The sequence below is a fragment of the Notolabrus celidotus genome, chromosome 12 (genome assembly GCF_009762535.1).
Source record: "Notolabrus celidotus isolate fNotCel1 chromosome 12, fNotCel1.pri, whole genome shotgun sequence".
Lineage (NCBI taxonomy): Eukaryota > Metazoa > Chordata > Actinopteri > Labriformes > Labridae > Notolabrus > Notolabrus celidotus.
Window position 1 is genome coordinate 8,576,962 of NC_048283.1, and position 21,206 is coordinate 8,598,167.

The 21,206-nt window shown below is 41.5% G+C and overlaps 1 protein-coding gene across 3 annotated transcripts; it reads right to left on the reverse strand.

The window, feature by feature from the left end:
- Positions 1–1,714: 1,714 nt before the first annotated feature.
- si:dkeyp-97a10.3 (carcinoembryonic antigen-related cell adhesion molecule 1) lies at positions 1,715–20,998 on the reverse strand. 3 transcript variants are annotated; one of them, XM_034698677.1, is made up of 10 exons: positions 20,907–20,998; positions 20,666–20,723; positions 12,568–12,915; positions 11,207–11,479; positions 7,729–8,016; positions 7,277–7,390; positions 7,004–7,059; positions 6,574–6,861; positions 5,014–5,220; positions 1,715–4,596 (listed from the first exon to the last, which is right to left on the reverse strand). In XM_034698677.1, exons 2-10 carry the CDS (start codon positions 20,703–20,705, stop codon positions 4,567–4,569), a joined length of 1,644 nt encoding a protein of 547 aa, XP_034554568.1. In that variant the 5' UTR covers positions 20,706–20,723; positions 20,907–20,998; the 3' UTR covers positions 1,715–4,566. The 3 variants fall into 3 exon arrangements, with proteins under 3 accessions (XP_034554568.1, XP_034554567.1, XP_034554566.1); XM_034698676.1 differs by having other exon boundaries at positions 1,715–4,590; positions 5,014–6,861; XM_034698675.1 differs by having other exon boundaries at positions 5,014–6,861.
- Between the last annotated feature and the right edge of the window lie 208 nt (positions 20,999–21,206).

Genomic DNA, 21,206 nt, shown 5'->3' on the forward strand with positions numbered 1-21,206 from the left:
GTGATTTGCATTTTACACACTCGCATGTCGAGCAGTTTACTGTTAGTGAACTGTTGGGGATTCACTGTCCTGCTCAAGGACATTCTGACTGCAGAGATATCTGGCATGGACCGGGGCTATAAACTCAGGGTCATGCTGTCAACCTTCTTTAAATGTTGCTTTTTTTTTTTGCATCAGCCTTGGTGTGCAAAGTTTAATCATAAAATTTGTTTCATGCATACTCCTCTGAGACTGTATTTCACTAAAGGAGGTCAGAGGTTTGGACTCTTGCTCAAGGACACTTTGACAGGGATGGACACATGGATCTCAGAGGACTTAACAGTTCATCACAATGATGATAAGGACTTATGAGGACTATCATGCCTGACCTCTTTCTTTTCCCTAGCGGTGGGGAGAAATAGCCACCACTGCAGTGCACAAAAGGAAAAGCAGCATCATGAATTTTGATTCACTTGGTAAAGTAGCCAGGCTCAACTCTGTCTGGGTGTTGTGGAACCCTGTATGTTATTCCAAACTATTAAATGCTATCAAAATTAGGAGAATATGTGTGCCTGCTGAGCTCGACTGAATTTAAATTAAAATTGGATTAGGGTTGTATTGGCCAACTTGTGGTATTAAGTTTTCCTGTACGAATCTACTGCTGTCTCTGGAGTGAAATCAACTTCAGCTCCCTGCACACTTGAGTCAGGAAAGCTCCGGCTGCAGTGTGACACACACCAAAATGAGCATTCATCAATGCAAAAAAAAAAAGGACCTATTTACAAACACCGCACTTGAGTTATGTTGAGTTTAATTTATGCCTCCAAAGGGATGCGTAAACAATTACAATTACTTGCGGCAGTCACAGTAAATCACGTTAAATCAGTATACTAAAACAACACAAGCAGATTTACATGCAAATTGGCCCAGGGATGGTGGCCACATCAGCGTTTGAGGTTTACTGCATTGTGTTTCAACAGTACAGAGAGTGTGACAATTTAAGTTGTTTAGGCCATAAACAAAACACTACACGCCGTAGACAGCAGGAACAGTAGAGTGTAAAAAAGTGCTGCATTAATAAAAATGCTGCAAACTTTTCATAAATCAATACTTTCATGTGTAACTGCCAGGCAATGCCGTAACCTTTCCTCGCACCAGGTACTCAAATGCACTCCATCTCCACTCATTACAGTGCTAGACGAGCGTGAAGTGTCTCCAAAAGTGAGCAGCAGGACTGTTCATCAGAGGTGACGCACAAGTGGGAGCAGGGGATTGGGAGACTGATGAAGCTGTGATCCAAACACACGCTCCGCACCTCCACAACAAGCCCAAGGAACAGATTCATCTGACGAGAATCAACAACAGCGCCCGGTGTACACAAGCGCCATGCATAATTAGCACTATAGACACAGTGTGCAGAAATATGCTCAGACTGCAAACAGCTCTGTGATTTCTGGAGAACCACAGAATAAATAGGTGCTTCTGTGAATTTATTGTCAACAGGCATGAGGAGGCATTTAAATCTGGAAATCAAAAGACCCTCATGTTTAGAAGGATATGTTTACTCTGAATGTAGAGGCCAAACTAAAGCATGATTGTGCATCCTGCAGTGAATAGTCTCTTCTAAGTGACTCACTTCCAGTTTGATCGCAAGAGACAATGAGCAACCATTGAAAGTAATTGTGTAATTTTCAACAAAAGGACTTTACCCAGGTTATACACAAACACAAAGAAATAATCAAAAATATTTTTATTGTAGTTAAAAGAAGACTTTGGAACAATTTACAAAGCCCAAACAATGAAAAAATCCTTCCTGTGCTTAGAGCATCTCACATGGATGTTCAATATCTGTATAAACTATTTACAAGCATCCTTTTTCCAAAACATCATTTTTGAAGGTAGCCGAGTAAAACTGATGCTGCAGATGTTTAGTGGGAGACAGAATATTTGCAGTTCATTTGAACATGTTGGTTTTATACTCAGATGTTAAGTATATTCATTATCTTATTCAAAACAATGAGGCAGGAATTTCCTAAGATATTGATTAACAGATGTATCTCTGCACAATTTTAACTTCCACACCTTGGTTGTAGAAAAGTAACACAAATCCCATTTGTTCCACAGAAGCACAAATCTTCAAAAAACTGGTTTTAAATGCCGAGTCATGTTTTCAAAAATGCTGATAAATCCCCTGCATCAGATTGACAATGTAACTTTGAGCAGATGTTATTTCCACAGCATTAAAAGTGCTTTTTTTGGGGACTATTTTGAGTTGAGGATAAATTTCCTGTTTTGAAAATAATTTACAGAAGCAAGAGATGTCATGTGTGCAACTGACTCTAACAAACTATAGCGCCCATGTTTACTGTGAAGATGTAAAGTGTCATCAGTTTTAAAGCTCCTGTGAGGAGTTTTTCCGCTGTATGTGAAACAAACTGAAATCGATAATGACATCTCCTTATGGGCTAGACAGCTAATTAGACCATCAGCAGTAAGACTGAACATTTCTATATTGTAATTCTAAATGCCTGAAACCACTACAAACATATTGGTGCAGGAGCTGGGCCAGAAGAGGGGCCAGAGGTGGCACAGCTCCCCCTTTAAATCTGATTGGCCATCCCACGTGACACCCCAAACTCTAAAGCCTTGCTTGTCTTGTCAGAGGCAGGACTTAAGTTTAAATTAATTTTTCGGACTGTGTTACAGCAGGCTGCCAGGGGTTTTCTTTACATTGAAATGTAATACATTTATTATCGTAAGTAGCCAACTTTAAAGTGTAGGAAATACTTCATACATCTGTTTTGAAAGACAGGTGTGTAGGGGGAATCAGATCAGTCCTTTAAAAACTGAAAAAAGTGTCTTTAATTCTGCTGTGGGTCACTTTGTGTCAATTTTGCTGACCCCTTGGGGACAAAGATGTACCTCTTATCTCTTTGCTGATCTTGTCTTGAACATGCCAAGGTAGTATTTTTTGTCAAAAAATATCCTTCTGCTTTCTTTTATCACTCATATATCACTCACTTAATCTGAAAATGTAAAGAGAGGCTGTTTCTCCAGCATGCTGTTAATAGTCTGGTCTGACACCTACCCACTTGCACCAGTTTCATAAAGTAAATTTTACAATTTGGTCATCGTCAGTCCTGCTGATGCACTAGTTTGCTGTTGTTGGTCATCAGGGTCAGTTACAGTCTGTTTCACAACTAGTTAAAAGTTCCTCCCACAGGAGTTTTTAGTGTGTGGCACAATTATATACTTTTAGTGACAACAATAAAGCTACATTTTAGAACAAGGTAGATCACATTTTGGCTGCAAAGACAATACTTGAAAGTAGAGTCAGTTCATTTTTAGCTGTGGTCTTGTGATGGGCTTTGCTTGGCAAATAAGACAACTGTAAAAAATAAAAGCATCAGCAGCCTCAGCCTTTATATTCCACATGGATTTGATCAAACTCCTTCATAAATAATAACACAGATATTAAATCACACATCTTAAATAACCCATTTTAGAAAGCACTCCCCTGAGTTAGAAAAAAACAACACATACATTATAAATCACTTAAAACATAATCTGCAAAATGTATAATGACATTCCTTCCTATTTGGTTCTGTGACACAGTGCAGCACAGTAAATTGTTCCAGTCTGCTTTTTCAGCAGAAAGGACGGCAGCTCAGGTCTTTGTGCTGACCTCATTCATACGCGGGTGTGATTATTTTCCAAGTCGTTTAAGTCACATAAAAGCAGTTAATTAATAAGCGCCCATCCATTCGTGGGATCCCCTTCATAGTTAGCTGAGCATTACTTCTCAGCGCCAGCGAGGCGAATCCCCTTAATTGAGTGGTGTCATGAGAGGCATCTGTAAACAGAGGGCACAAAATAAATAGTTCCTTGTACACTAAAGCCACCCCTACAGCTAATTTCTTCTTTCATAATTGTCAGTGTTCCCCGGGGGAGGACGAGTCCGTCTTGTGCAGAATGAGCCCCATCTCATTTACTGTCACTATTACTTCCACTTAAGTGTTAGATACACACAGATATTCATGTGAGCACCTCAAGTGCATTTTGTCAAGGTGGTGTTGTTTAGTTTTCATGATGAATGGCAGAGCGGATGTGAGCTTGGTCAAGAGCTATGGATCACTGAGCTTGTCTTCTCTGAGCAGCCTCTTGGCAAAGTTTGATGCATGACCTGTGCCGTGCAAGTCAAAATAGAACAATATATGTGTGCCTCGGTAGCTGTGTGTGTGTTTGGAGAGAGGTTGCTGTCGGGGAGTTCTTTTATGAATATCCTTCAACATCATTGATTTAATTTAGTAATTTTTTAAAAAGGACCCATTCTTTAAGATGATTTGTCTTTTCTTTTTAGCGAAACAGGCCTGTCTACAAAAATACATTTCATTTTTCATCCCCATGGGTGGCATGTTTATAAAACATCTGACTTTAGTACTTAGATACCATGGTATGACAGCTATTTTGAGTGCAGAACCTTGTGCAGTCACTCTTGCTTGGTGGTATATTGGATCACGTCTGTCAGCTGTTTGTTTGTGTCAGTGGATGTGGGACATTCGCAGTGCAGTCTGCTGACATCTGTCATCATCTCGGTCTCCCTCTGTGAGCCTGTTGCTGGAAAGACACAACAAGCCCTTCATTGCCAACATGTCATGCAGAAGAAGAGCTGAACCTCTGACACACAATGCTGCTTTAAAAAATCTGCCACCATGTCACAAACATTCAAGACTAAATAGATTTTTTGTGGCACCGAGATGACTGTCAATCGTGAAAATGCAGCATCCAAGGACTGTCAGGGCTTCCTTCAATAAATGAACACCACAGACAAAAGCACAAACCGACGAGGAGATGGCGCAGGTGGAATCAAGACTATAACACAGTGAGAATATACACATCCACAGAAGCCTGATGTGGTGTAACAGGCTTACAGTGAACTTCTGAGAGAGAAAGAAGTGCTGGGAATCTGTGGTATCAAAAATTTAATTTATCACTTGGCTGAACTTTTAAACTCTTCAACTGTGTCTCACTCACCTGCTGCGGATGGGTGAACTGGCCATGGACGTGGGTATGTGCATGCTTGTGTGCACCTGCATGGTGATGATGGTGGCCAGGCATTGTGCCGTGATGGTGCCCATGCTGAGGTCGCTGAGCCACTGGCATGTTAACAGGAGGTCTGGGGGGCTGCGGTCCTCTGATTGGAGATCTGTGCTGGGTGTGTTTCTTGGGGATGGTTTGAAACTGTGTGAGAGGGATGACAGGGGGAGGAGTTGGTGCGCGCTGAGTCACCACCGGATTAAAGTTTTGGGTCTGTGGTCCTGGGTGAAACAGGGCCGCATGGGTCTGCTCTTTCCGGTTCTGAAATGTTTGAGCCCTCTGCGTGTGGGCTGTAAGTGCATCCTGGGTGAGGATACTGCGGTTAGGCTGGACAGGAGGGTGCGGGACTGGAGCAAAGCCTCCTTGGCGAGGTGGGTTGGCTGCTTGTATGACAGGCTGCGTCTGCGTGCCCAGACCTTGTGGTGTTTGTTGGACTGGTTGTGCTCTGTACTGCGGGGCCATGTGTGCCTGTGGAAGGTGATTAGGATCAGCCAAAGCTCTTGTATCTGCACTGAGCAGAGCAGTCGGTCCCTGTTGTGTCATCAGTCCTTGTGACACAGCAGAGCGGCCCACTGAGGCCTGCTGGCTCACTTCAGGAATAGCCTGGGGGTTATTGTTGCGTGTGGCTTCCTGCCTGGGGGCGGTCTGACTACCAGGAGATGCTCTGATGTCTCGCTGAGCGGCCTTCCTTTGTGTGCGGGGGCTCCTCTGTGTTTGGCGAGCAGCCTCAAGCTGTGTTACACTGCGAGAGTCTGGGCCTCGGCGATCAGCAGATCGGCTGCGTCTCTGTCTGTCCGCTGATGCAGCATCTTGTCTTCGAGGAGGGGTTTTACTCTGAGGTCGGAGCTGAGGTCTGGTGTTTGTTCTGGCCTGTCCTATGGGAGGATGGGTAGTGTAGTCTGTAGTGTTAGGAGATGTCCGTCCTCTTTGATGACGGCCGCTTGGATATGCCGGTGTCCCTCTGAGACGATCCCACGGCATCTGTCTGTGCTCTGAGGAGCTGACAGAGGGATCATAGGTACCTGAGTCTCTATCAGACCTGTGATGAGGCTCTGGCTCTTGTGTGTATGTCTGTGTGTTTGCATTTCTCTGAGCAGTGTTATCACTGTTAAAGTGAGTGTGTCCAGTTGGTATAAGTGCAGGCCGTTCTTGGTGACTTGGTTCTAAGTAACCCGGGGTCAGCAAGGGCTCCCTACGAAACGGCTGCTCGTTTTGCATTCTGGGATTTAATAGCACTCTTTCTAGCAAGCTTGGCTGGTTTTGTGAAGGAATATTATTGGCTGTGTTTGAAAGAGGCTGAGAGTTGTCTTGCTGAGCCTGTTGACCGTTTGTCGGGTATGAGTTAAGATTGACATGAATAGTTGGCATTTGTGCGTTGTTGTTTTGCTGGGCGTTTTGAGGCTGCGTGTTGAGGTTGACGTGGACGGCTGGCTGCTGGGCACCACCCTGTATGACAACGTTTGGATTCTGCTGCTGTGCGTTTGGTAGTGTACTTACATTCTGAGCATCTGCGCGTGTGAAGGCTGGGTTGTCGATGCCATTGTGTGGCATTGAATTGCTGTTGTGAAAAGAATTGCGTAGGAGTCTATTTGTGTCCGTGCGACCATTGTGTCGGTGTATATCGGAGTTCTGCAGGCCGTTCATCTGCAGTGTCTGTGGGTTGCTGCGGTTTTCACGCGGGGCTGCGTACAAGCGTTCAAGGCGGCGTGGGCGTGTGTTGGCGTAGAGGGGGGGATTGGGACCTTGGCCCAAATCCCTCGCACCATTAAGTTGTGGATCTGGAGGCTTAATGGGACAAGATGAAAAATGGGAGGAGAAAGAGAAGAGACAGAAGAAGAAGGATGAAGGGAGAGGGTTAATCTGTGAAAATGGACAAGATAAAGAAAAAATCAATAATGAATCATATGAAAACTTTACTGTGGCTTACTAAAGGCCTGGGATTTGGGTTGGACTTGGGCACAAGCACAGTTTCCCTTTGTTCTGCTGTAATAAAAATAACAACAAAATTTACAACTATAGTACAAGATAACATGCCAGAGCTCTTATATAAAACATAAACAGACAATGGGATAATTAAGAAGCCAGTCAATTTTGCTTTGGGATAAACAGAGTTATATCTAATCTCATATAAGTGTTTGACTTAACACAATACACAATAAACAGACAATCAAAATGTCCATGAAGGCACGCTGAGACTTACCCCTCCTCCTTCGCACCAGAAAGACAATGAGCCAGATGAGGAGCGCGATGATTAAGATCAGCAGCAAACAGCCAATCACAATCCCAACCACTTCTCCAACATCGAGACATATGTCTGAAACAGAAAGACTGGTGTCAAAGGGGGCGAATTAATAAAGATAATGAGTCTGGACTCAGACAGACAAACGACAGAGGAGGGAGGAGATGATTCCTAAAAAGGATGATGAAGTAGAAACAGAAAGAGAGAAAGAGAGAGAGAGAGAGACTTGGAAATAAAGGGCGAAAAGAGTGTGTGTGAAAGTCACAGAACGACTTTGACGACGTTCCCACCAGATCAATCTCCCTGGATACTTCCTGTCTCTCTCCTGTCGTAAAGACAGATACAGGGAGGGAGTCCAAAACCAACCGTCATCATTATCAGTCACAGGGAGGTCAGCGTCCACCATAACTCACCTACGATGGTCAGGACAGTGCTCTGCTCCGACGTGCCTGTGGTGATGCTGTTCCTTGCGGTGCAGACATACCGGCTGCTCTCATCCGTGGAGAAGGTCTGAAGGCTGAGCACCCCGCTGTCTGGCTGACCGGACACCACGGTCTGTCCGTCACGTTGCCACGTAAAGAGGGCAGGGGGCAAAGAGTCGGACAAGCAGGTGAGACGCACCGTCTGTCCCACTAACACATCCCCCTCCCCGACGCAGTCTTTCGGGCTCTCCTTGGTCAGCACGGGATTGTCAGGGCCATCTGGTTTGGTTGAGATCAGAGGACATGGTAATCAGTATCAAAAACATTTGGTTTACAAGCACAAAAAGATGAATCTGTATTCCAAAACAGCTGACTCCAGAGCAGAGATAATGAATTCTGCCTAAAGATTTATCATTTTGTCAATACCTGGTTTAAATCAACTCATCCAGGTCAAAACATTCTGATACCCCCTCCCTTACTTGATCCCGTCAGCATATTTCTCGGGTAATGAAGGATCTCTGGTTGTATGTTAAATCTAAATCACTCCAGATGCCACCTCATTAATCAACACGTCTCAAGACATGTTATTTACAGTAGAGCCGGAACAGAGAGCAAGTGGCAGTGTGTGTTAAAATTCTGCACAAAGGCTGAGAACGACCGATAAAGAGAGAGACACCTCTAAAATAGACTACAAATCTTCACCTGCTTTGTTTGCACAAAAGTCATGCCAAAAACTATGGCAGCCAGCAAATGGCAGACAATCTGCAACCCGCTGCAAATTTAGAAATGGTGCAACTTTATAAACACATGCAGGAGTCCAAAATAAGGCAGGGAAAGAAGTGCTGCAAATGAAAGCAAGCTTGAAAAAGCTTAAACAACTGCATTAACAGCAAACACGCTGCAGATACACAATGAATAACAACTGCAAAAGAAAAAAGCTGCAAATCCAGACTTCACAATAGATGCGCTCAAGGCCTGTAGAGGTGCTCAGTAACAGCTTTGTGATTGACGGGACAGAGAGGAGGGTAAGACGCTGAATTCATAATGTAGATGAAGAAGTGGCATGGTTTGATATTACAGAGTAATGTTGAAATACTTGAGATTTAAAGAGAGTCGGACCTGGACTCTGATGAAGACATTACCAGTGTCATGGGAGAAGAGGGAGAGAGATGTCAGGCATAATTTTTTCCATTTGTTAGTATGGAGGAGGCGAGCTCTATGAACTATACTGCAGTCAGAAGAGAAGCTCTAAATGTTTTGGTTTCACTTTTGAGGAGCTGTTATGTGTTATGGTGCCGATCCTTTATCAAACTATTCAATGAAGATATTCAACATTTTGAGAATAATAACCATTCACCATCAATCTGGATTCCCATTTTTCGGGTCCAGTCCGGTACATATCCCCCTCTAAAACCACAACCTGTCGTTTTCATAGTTCTGTTATTGTACAAATTTAACAAACAAGAACTAGTAGCCTATGAGCCCTACATGTGATATTAAGAGCGCTTTGGAGGAGCCGTCATGTAAAAGAAACGTAGTCTAACTAGGGGCGCATCTCGCTCGGCTGGAGGTGAAGCTTCCATAAAAACTGCTCCCCCTAGTGGCTGGCTGCAGTAAAGGTCAAAAACTCTCTCTCCCCCCGTTCATTTGAATGGGGCTGCAGTCAAACTTTAAAAAATAAATACACGTCGTACGAAGGTTTCTCACATCCGTAAGCTGTGGTTATATGTAGTTATTATTTGACTGTTTTATGTCCAAGTCCTCTTTTTTCTGAAAAGTTTCTTTTTCGTTGGTTATTAGAGGTTAAAAAAACGTGGGTTATACTTCCGGGTTTGTTGTGATTGACAGCTGCCGTAGAGAGAAACTCATAGAATCTTGTGACGCTACGCTGTAGGGAGGAGCTCCTTACTGTGGCAACACAGAAATTACCGTGGCAACCACAGAAATTCTCTACTGCACACTCTGGCTGCACAATGGCTACGCATTGGAACCATAGACTGTATATTAAATGGACAGCGTTGCTCCGCCTTTTCCCGTTGTACGGTTCTGAAGCCAAAAAATCACGCTCCTGGGCGCCGCCATTGTGCAGCCAGAGCCTGTGAAGCAACTGTAATAAGCTCCGCCCTACAGCGTAACGTCACAAGACGCTGTGTGTCCTTTGAAGTTTCCCTCTACGGCGGCTGTGAATCAAAGGAAACCCGGAAGTAAAACCCAGTTTTTTAAACTCTAATAACCAACGAAAAAGAAACTTTTCAGGAAAAAGAGGACTTGGACATAAAACAGTCAAATAATAACTACATATCACCACAGCATACGGATGTGAGAAACATTCGTACGACGTGTATTTATTTTTTAAAGTTGGACTGACGGATTTTTTTACCTATACTGCAGCCAGCCACCAGGGGGCAGTCACACTGCTGAAAGCCTCACCACCAGCCACCGGAACCTCTCCCTTGATTGGAACGGGTTCTTTTGGCTTCAAAACCGTACAACGGGAAAAGCCGGAGCAACGCTGTCCATGTTATATACAGACTATGAGTCTAACCTTTTCCCCATGCTTTAAGTAGTAATAGCAAGTTAAGCTAGCCAGCTGATGTACTGTTGTTTTTAAAATACAAAAGGCATACGTTTTCTAGTTTCACCCATCTCAAAAAATAAGCATAATATAGAGAATAGAAAAGTAGATTTACCACCAAAAATATAGGTCAACAGTTAATGTTTTTTAATAAATGCCTCTAGCTCTTCAGATGTGATCATTTGTGTTTTTTCTTTCCTTATCAGTCAAACTAAATATGAATCCACCATGAGCAAGGCACTCAAGAAAGTTACACTGTCAATGAAAAACATTGTTAACAGGTAGAAACCTCGAGCAGAACCAGTGCTGGGCTTGAAGACGAAGAAGTAGAGACACACAGGTCATTTTGAGATGTTCTTTAGCTGTGAGAGTTTTTTACAGTGCTTTGAGATTTAATATTTAACAATGAATTAAAGAGTATGTGAGAGCTGAATAAACGACCGTGATCTTTAGTGACACCTCTAGTTTTATGTGCCTCAATCAGCGAGAAGGAATTCAACGGCTCCTGTTGATGATGGTATCCAGTATTCATGCTTTTGACTTGCCTTAATTACATTTCTATGAAGTGTGCACACTTTAAGCTGCAACAGATTTTATTAATACCAATAAACCGGTGTGTTTTTATCTGGTGAAAGAAACGTCCGTTTAACGTATGAGTCGAGTTATGTTGAACTCTTTGTGATGTGTTTGAATAGAACTATTTGAGCCTGTCACATCAGAAATGATGACATGATCAAGACAAAGCTAGAAGCAGCACAATAAGCTTATGGAAAGATGTCCTGTCCAATCCCAGTCTCATTCAGCAGACAGCACTGTGGATAATAGATAAGCTAGTGCTATTTGTAGTGGCTGCTGCAGATTAGCTGCCACTTGTCTTGATCAGTGTTAACTCACAGTAGACAGTGAGGCTCTGTGTGGCGGTTTGGGCGCTGACAAGGTTGCTGACGGTACATGTGTACTCCCCGGCATCCCCCCGTCTGGCTGGGTTGATGACCAGAGAGCCGCCTGAGATGGTGATTCTGGAGTCGGTGGTTGAGGAGATGGGCGCACCTCCTTTCCCCCAAAGGACTGTAGTCTCTGTCCCTGCAGCCCACGTGCACCTCAGAGACACGTTTGCCGTTTCCAATGCTACTGTGGGAATCTGCAGACTCACCCCGGTCACCGCATCTACCAGGAAAAGAAGAAAATCTGTTTTACCAAGAAGGAGAATAACAAAGAAGAAGAATTTCTCCAAATTCAGTATTCCTCTGGAGAATGAGAAAATAGAAGAGCTCACTACAAAAGCTGGAGTGACAGAACAATGGCGGGCCGTTTTTATGATTCTGTTGAGGATAATTTGTTGTAATCAAAGCAAGTGAGCGCTGAGAAGGGACAGGATTCAGATAGAGGCACAGATGGTGAGTAAGGGGGCAGACGGTGTGAGTGGTAGCCTAGATGCCTCTTGGCGGGCAGCCTAAGTTAAATAATTGGAGAGGGAGAAGAGGGGGGCGTGAGGACAGAGAAGGCTGCGACTAAGAGAGGACCTCAGCGACAACCAAAACATTAGCGACAACAAAATACTGCTAATCTGATTTGTGCACCTTCTCCTCTTGCTTGACTCAGCAGAGACATCGACTATTGTTGGATTTTAGCTGCAAGTTTTGAGTAAGTGGGAGGTTGAGAGTCGTGCTCAAGGATGCATACGTCCCATGATATAAACTAGCTGCTGTGAGTTTGGAGGATGTGACCTTTTCAGCAGTAATAGACTGGTGCTTCTAACAATTTGGTCACTCTGGCACCCCATTGTTGTCGTTGTAAGAGGGATGAGAGAGACTGTATGTCATCCATCCAGCATGGGAGAGACACTCAGCCGTTCAGGCGCCAATTCAGTGCTGAATATAAATAGATGCAGATACTGTATGTACTGTATGCGATGCTATATTCAGAATACTTCAAAATCAAACATCTAAGAGCATGAGAGCTGCATATCAAATGAGTTTTAATTAGCATAAAGCCCTGAGCCTGCAGCTCCATCCCCTCCTCCTTTTCCATTAATTTTAGCTCGCCTACGATGGGTCACTAATTTCATTACACCTCCCAGACTAATTCTCTTACTTTCCAAATCCTCCCTCTCCTCTCTTTACTCCCTTCTGTTCCTCCTTAACATTATCACCTCCCTTTAAACCTCCCTCTCTTGCACACTTCACCACCTCGCCCACCTTCCCCTCCCTCGTCCTCCTCTTCTCCTTACACAGGCGTACTTCTTTATCTCTTACCAAACACCCTCAGCTGTATTGATCTGGTATTAGCCACCAGGCCTGTTGTATCAATGGGGTCCACCTCCACCATGTAGTTTCCAGCGTCTCGGAGCTGGGCGCCTCCGATTTTCAGCTGGGTGGCAGTGATGGTGATCCGGCCCTGGAACTGGGCCACCGTGTTTACCTCTGACTTCCCTCCAGTCCACAGACCCAGAGTTACTTCCTGATAGGTCCATTTTATGAACAGGACCTGGGACACCGTCAGCACCGTGAACACAATCTCAGTGCCAGTTTGAACCAGCACTGGGTCGGTCTGGAACTGGATCTCGACTGGGTCTTGAGCCAGCACATTGGCAGTGAGGAGGGCTGAGCAGAAAACAACAAGAAAAAAAACATCAACTAAATGCATTTTAAGGGGTTCAAAATGAGTTGAATTTGTACATTTGATTGTAGATTAATATAAATGTAATATAAATACTACCAGGAAATTATGCAAATATCTGTACTGATGAACCAGCTTTCATGTGTATGGAATAACCCTTGGATCCCTTTTATCAGATCCCTTACCCTCCTTTGGTTTATCATAAAGAGGTCTTTAGTGGTATTACTGAATTACAACACTAAAGTGATACTGCATGTTGGTATTTATACAACAACATGAAATGAAATGCATTAATTGTTACTGTTACTGTACCAAAGCATCATCCAACCCACTCTCCTCTACTGTTCCCCCTGCTACTACAACATGCTAACTGTCTCCAACAAAAACAAACTCCCATGCACCACAAACACTGCCACAAAAATCATCCGCCTCCCCACACCCAACCTGTCTGACTTCAACAACAGAGCCATCATATGCAGAGCACGCACCATAACACTGGACCCCCAACACCCCCTCTACTCAGTCTTCACACTACTCCCATCTGGTCGCAGATACAGATCCCCATACTGTAGGCGAGCCCGGTTTGGCAGAAGCTTTGTCCCGTCGGCCATTGCACTGCTAAATAAAATGCCAATGTAATGTGTCCGGTGTGCATACATGTGCCCTGTGTGTTCATATGTGTCCTGTGTGTTCATATGTGTCCACATGTGTCCTGTGTGTTCATATGTGTCCTGTGTGTTCATATGTGTCCTGTGTGTTCATATGTGTCCTGTGTGTTCATATGTGTCCTGTGTGTTCATATGTGTCCTGTGTGTTCATATGTGTCCTGTGTGTTCATATGTGTCCTGTGTGTTCATATGTGTCCTATGTGTCCTGTGTGTTCATATGTGTCCTGTGTGTTTATATGTGTCCTGTGATTTTATATGTGTCTGGTGTGTATATATGTTGTTTTTAAAATCTGCTATATAAATGAAATGGATTGGATTGGAGCAATTAATCCCGAGTCTGATGTAAAAACCTGCCAAGGAACAAATTTGCTGAAGACACAGCATAAGCAAATATAAATTGCTAAAGAGTAACATGGTACACACATTTTGGCTCGGCATCAATTACAAAAACAGCAGTGTAGGTTTAATATTCACAATGTCTGTGAGTTGTAAGCGGTCCCACAGGAGCATTTTCTCTCTAAACTTCTCTAATGGTTTGATTTGAATAAGAGTTTGAGGGTAAAAGAGGGAGATATCAAACATTTCAAAACCAAAGATTGGAGGAAAGAGAAATGGCGGGTGAGACAGTTTCTAGAGACCTTGTTCATTATCATAAGGCATATTTCTATTTTTACAACCCCTCAGAATCGCTTTGTGAGCTTGTGAACTCCGCTGTTTTAAGTAGTCCTAGCTCCGGCTTGTGCAGCTACACATTGATCTAACAAAGTCATATTGCCTAATAAACAGTACATATAACTTAAAACACCTTTATGTGAGTTAACTTTTGCAGCAGAACTTTTATTTTGATTGTTTTTTTTTTTTTCAAACTACTGTATTCAAAGAATTACTTAAACAAAGGATCAAAGGTCTTATTTCACCACACAAGGAACAAAATCTACTGACACACAGGCTGGGCTCAGAGGTGAAAAAGCCATTAATAATATACACACTCTTTGTTACATCGCAGATTTCACACCATGTCTTTTGGACTGTAATAAGGATACGTTCACACTGCAAGGCTAAATGCTCAATTCTGATTTTGTTTGCCTGCTCACATTGCCATCTATAATGTGACCTGTACCTGATTCCAGTGTGAACTGTTTGCGGCTCTGAACTGCCCCGCATGCTCAAAAGAACAGTAACAATTACGTCACATGCAGATGTTTCACAAACGTAAACATGGAGGAAGTCAGCATTTTCGCTTTTTTTACAAAGTTTTTGTGCAGTGGGAGCCAGAGAATGAATGACCAGGTGCAGAGGAGGTCAAGTATAAAGAAAAAGAGAGCCAAATGGTTTGTTTCGGCTTTTTGCGGAGCTGTGGCCGCAAATACGATTGAAAGGTCTATGTGGATGCGGACACGGGATCAGGACTGGTGGGTCTGCGACGTTAAAAGTTTCACAGAGACAGAGTTTATTCAAAACTTTCGGATGTCACTGCCGGATGCAAATCTGCACAGCACTGTTAACTGTTGTCCTGTTGTGTCTGCTTGTGTCTTCTTTAACATTTCCTCATTGCTGCTTCCTGATTGTCTTGCTCCATGTATTTTATGTCCATCGACACTTTCTCAAAAACTGTCATATTATGTCCTTATGTAGCTTTTAGTCATTCTTAAACGTATGGTGCTATTTGTAGTTTTCTTTTCTTCTCTTTTTGTTTGTTTGTTTGTTTGTGTTTTGGTTTCTCCTCTACCTTCTTACTTTGATTGTATTTTACTCAATTTTATCTTTGTTTAATCTTGATCTTTTTAGGGAGCCTTTTTAACATCTGGCAAGGGACTACGGATGTAAACTAGCCTTTTGGCTAAGTGGCATATTTACAGAAGTGTTAATTAATATGCATGGTCCTTTTAAATAATAAATAAATGTTGAGGGCAACTTTCAATTACATCTCTCAGCGGCTCTCCCCAAGACTCCATTCGGCAGCACACTCAATTGACTTGCTACATCGTTGCTATCCTCCATTTTTGCAAGGCTACCACCGCGCATCTCTCTTACCAAGATTCAGAGGTTTACACACAATTTACAAACACATCATTTTAATGAAAAATTGTATTGTACACATTCAGACATTTAACTGCTGTATGCTGTATGTTCATTTGCAGTCTCTATGTAAATGCAGATGGGAAAAAAAAAAAAAGAGTGTGTTTGTATTTGGCTGCCAGCTCTCCCCCTCTTGTTCGTGTTTGTGTAGTATTACAGATTCAAACAGAAAAACCCAGGCTGCATTTTCAATATTCTTTCACTGGCACATAAAGCGACCACACAGAAACTCTCTGGCCAATAAATTACAGTGAATTAAATCAATATGGTCCTGATCAGTCTCGCTGGACTGCCTTTACACGGTTTTCACCGGGGAGCAGGGAATAAAATGACAGGAGCCAACAGTGAGATGGATTACATTCAGGCTCCTGAGACAAGTGTTTCAATGTCTGATTAAAAATATCAATAGCTGAGTTTCTTTTTCAGCACAGACAGAAAGAGTCATGAGTCAGAAGTGAGTAACACCCAGGAGTGACGCAGCACAGTATCGATGCCTTCATGAGCTGTTTACCAGAACACGGGGTCAGAACAAATAAAGAAATGTGGGAGTGTAAGACTCACTAAGACACACTCAGTGTTTAACTCCCAAACTAATTTAATTAAGAAAGAGATTCCGTTGCAGCTTTACCCTTTGAATAAAAGACTCATGGCGATACCTGTGAGGCTTCAGTGATGACAAAACTGTAAACCACAGAGGCAGCTCTGACAGCCAGATGTCTTTTTCTGAACTTTATGTTCCTATAGGAGGCTTTAATGAGTATAAACATTCAATCGAACACTATTTAGTCCTTTTATTCCAAAACAAAGCTGTTACTTCAAATGAAACACAAACTATTATTGTGCCCAAGGGACACCTGTCAAAGACACGTCCACCAATCTGCAGGTTTCAGATTAGAAACTCAAAAGCTCTTGATATCAATGTGAGACTAATCATTATTTTTTTGGTATCAGTTGCCAAATGAAAGCAAAAATAAATATGAAATGATATGACAGAATTACAGCTAATTTACTTTAGTTATTTTCTTTCATGCATGAAGAACAACCTTTACTTAATGGACAAATTAAAAAATCATTTATACCCCTAGTGTTTGTTTTCTCAGCTTTTCTTACTAAACAAACACTAGCTGCTAGAGCTTTTCCATTTGTAGGCATCCAACACTGAGCTAGGTATGTTGGATGGGGAAATTATTTGAAAAATAATAGATACACTACCCATGTAGCACAATAATGGGACTGTGTTATTAAAACTAAAGACAAATCCCAATAAAACATGCAATGTGTTAGTCTGTCTATCAGTACTTCTTACTTGTCCATCTTCTTTGAACCATGCAGAACTGAGTTCATTTGTTCCTACTGAGGTGAAAATTGTCCTCATATATACAAATATTTTCAAAAGGAGTTTAAAGCTCCTGTGAGAAACATTCAGCTTGTGTTGATTTTGGTGCCCCCAGTGGTCAAAGAGGCATCTTTTGTCACTTGTCTAATCTTGTCTTAAACATGTTTCATCACAAAAAAAATGATCTTCTTGTCTTTAACATTCAGTCATATCTCTCACAATAAATCGCTACCCTAGAAAACTTAAACAAAGCCATTTCAGCAGCATGTTATTTATCATGTTATCTGACACCTACCCTACACCAGCACTTACAGGCATCAAAATAAACTACATATATATAATTAGTGTTCTTGCTTTTGTATGTCATATAGAGGTACCACTTTTAATTTGAGTCTCTTTCATGACCAGTTAAACATTCCCAACAGGAGCTTTAAATGAATAGATTGTTAAGCAAATAATTATCCAGTGCATGCTATTATGACTTTGAGTTGTGCCAGCATTGCTTACACGTACCAGGTTGCATTGTCCATTTGGATTCTGGCGTGGATGAATACTGCATAATATCACAAGTCATATAGTGCCTATTCGTAAGATCCAATGCACTTAAATTATAGGATTCCATTTACATTTATGCAGTGATGTTTTATTAATTAATTGCAATTCAAGGGAGGAAATTAATTAGAAATCAAAGTTGGAATAGCCTGAAGATCTTCTAGACTACCAGCGATGTCAAATGCTGAGTAATTTCTAACAGCTTGGAAATGTAGTTATTAGTAAAATCTGTTGGAGACTATTTTATCTGCAGAAAAATACACGTTGTACTGATTGTCTGCAGAATGACTGATCTACAATAAAGTACAACGCTCATGTTTACTTTTGAACAATTCAGATGAATAACTGAAATCAGTCTCAAGACATTTGAACAACGCTTGAAGAATGAAAATACATAAGATAGAATAGAATCAGACCTGTATGTTACATTGCTGTGTGATACCTTATCAAAAATTATTTGGATGTGTACAAGTTAAAGCTAGGGTTGGTAGTCATGGAAAACTAGCATGAATTTGAATGTAGCATTTCCTCAGGACTCCGTCTAACCCTTCCCTGCCATCGGAGCTCCTCCAAAACGGCGCCCCCGCTCACATGCACGCGCCGCTTATTCGCGACCATGTGATCGTGACTGATTCAAAACCGGTCCTCAGCACATCCTTTGTGTTTTGCACTACATCAACTCATGTCTCACTCAGCGGTAAGAAAACACCAAAACATTATCATAGTGAAAGTTAAGAACTGAAAAACAAACATGGCTATTGTTAGTACTCACAACTGTCATGCTAGCATTATCAAGTTGTACCGGTGACACGATATCAGGAGAAAAGCTATAATACTACATCTAAATATACTGTAGGACTTACTAAATGTCAATAATATTTTTGCTTTTCACAGCCCCCGTGGTGAGAGCTTTTTAGAATCTGATCCAGACTACAGTCCTGAGCAAAGCACCTCATCGGGTCAGAGGGGACAGGCCCGAGGTCGAGCGAGAGGGGCAGTAAATAGAGGCAGGGGACGGGGAGTACACATCGGGGAAATGTACGCGCAGGAGGCGGGCAGAACGGCAGGACGGGATTTGATTGGTTTCATAAATTGGCTCCTGATGGCAGGGATTGGTTGGTGTTTTCCCAGGTTTACTCCGGCTGTAGATAGCGGCTTTCTTTCACTCTTTTTAAAGAACACATTATGTATTGATTGCCATTGGGACATAAAGATCATTTTAACCAGTATAACAAAAAGTGGATCTAAATCTGACAACCAACCCCAGCTTTAATGATTAGCATGTTTAGTTTGGGCTAGTACTTTTCCTACGACTCTATGATTAGCATGTTTAGTTTGGGCTAGTACTTTTCCTACGACTCTCCATAAAATTTTGCTCCTTTAGAAACATTTTTGTTAGGATGGCAACTCGTTCGAAGCCACACATCTCATCTGCTCCTTTGTTTCAGAAACTCCAGCTTCTTAATATCTATAACATCAATATCTCTCAAATATGTGTTTTTCTGTATAAAATACAACGTGAAGGGAATATCCCTGATCACTTCAAGTCTTACTTCAAATTAAATTCACAGGTCCACTCTTACTCAACTCATCAAACTTTATTTCTTCATCCTCCTAAATGTTTTACTTGTAGAAGTCAATTCTCATTACGTTTCAGGGGCAGCAAATTCTGGAATATGTATTCCAATGTAGTGAAAAACTGTTTATCTTTAAAATGTTATAAAAGATGCTTGAAAAAACGTTTAATCACTGTTCCTTAATTATACTCATCATGCTCGACCACATTCTCATAGAGTAGGTGTCCATACACATAATATTCAGATTTTGTACTTTTGAATTCTGTTGATATAATAACTGTAATTTTATTTATTTATTTATTTATTTATTTATTTATTCATTTATTTATTTATTTATTTAAAAGGACCATGCATATTAATTAACATTTCTGTAAATATTCCAGAGTTAGCCAAAAGGCTAGTTTACATCCATAGTCCCTTGCCAGATGTTAAAAAGGCTCCCTAAAAAAAATCATGATTAAACAAAGATAAAATTGAGTAAAATAAAATCAAAGTAAGAAGGTAGAGGAGAAACACAAACACAAACAAACAAACAAACAAACAAAAAAACAAACAAAAAAGAGCAGAAAAGAAAAGTACAAATAGCACCATACAATTAAAAATGACTAAAAGCAACATAAGCACATGATATGACAGTTTTTGGGAAAGGGTCCATGGACATAAAATACATGGAGCACCATACAATTAAAAATGACTAAAAGCAACATAAGCACATGATATGACAGTTTTTGGGAAAGGGTCCATGGACATAAAATACATGGAGCAAGACAATGAATTGTTAATTTTGTATATTCTTATGTTATTTTATTTTTAGTATCAACTATTGTCTTTATATGTGTCAATCTAGTATTTTTCATTCATTTTTGATATTAGAACACTATTTTGGTGGAGGCTTCAAATAAGCTCTCTGAGTTTTCTGCCTCTTCCTGCACATTATATTATTTATCTTTGCTATTATTTTGTATGTATTTTCTTTTAATTGTGCAAATAAATAAACATAAACAAACATAAACATGCTTGGCCATCTTGTAATTTTGTCAATTATTCAAAGTCATATTCCATCAACAATAGCCACGTATTGGCATTATTAGTAGGCACATTGTTTCTGCATGAAAAAACAACCACCAAGCCTCTAACTGTATTCAAAAACTGCCCATCCCTATAAGAAAAACAGTAAATGGTGTTCAGTCAAATATAGAAACATTAACCGCTCCCTGTCATTCTGCGGCAGCCTGAGAGCTCACATGTCTGAGCCTGGGAGGAGTCCGTGAAGGCACCACCTCGCTCAGCAGGCAGAGCACAGACGGGAATGCTGCCTCGCAGGTTTAAGAGCGGTAAAGACGAGATATCTGCTTGAAATGCAATTGTTTTATAAACGTGCTCAGCATACCGCCGTCTCTCTCCCCTGACCTGTTTTATTTCCCACAGTACAGACTCTACAGAAACTCTGCTTTTGTTTGAACTGTTTGAACGCTGCTGTCGGAGCAGGAGGAGAGAAACTGTCAGTGCAAATTGTTTTTACCTGCCAGTACCAGGCTGATAAGGAGCAGAGGTTGTCTCATGTCGTCAGTCAGGCCAGTCTGGGGAGAAATTACACTCTTTAATATGATATGATACGACTGCATTTTATAATTGTATAATTTCTAACATATTGTAACTTTTTTTCAAACAGTATCTTCAACAAAGCTTATTGTCTATAGGCTTAACTACCAGCATAATACTAAAAATAACACGAACAAAATGATTATCTAAATTAAACTTACCAAAGTGTTTTTCTCCTGCCTTCATGCTTAATTTGAATTGAAAAATAGCTCCGTATGGATCCGCGTTTGTTGACTAATGAATCAACTTCCTGTTTCTCCACTTTTACCTTTAAAGGCCACACCTGCTCTCTTAAAGGGCCCGCAGCCTTTACCTGCAACCCTTTAGAACAGGGGTGTCAAACTAATTTCAGTTCAGTGGCCACATACAGCCCAATTTGATCTGAAGTGGGCCGGACCAGTAAAATCATAACATACTAACCTATAGAGAAGGACAGAACTCAAAATGTTTCCCTTTGTTTT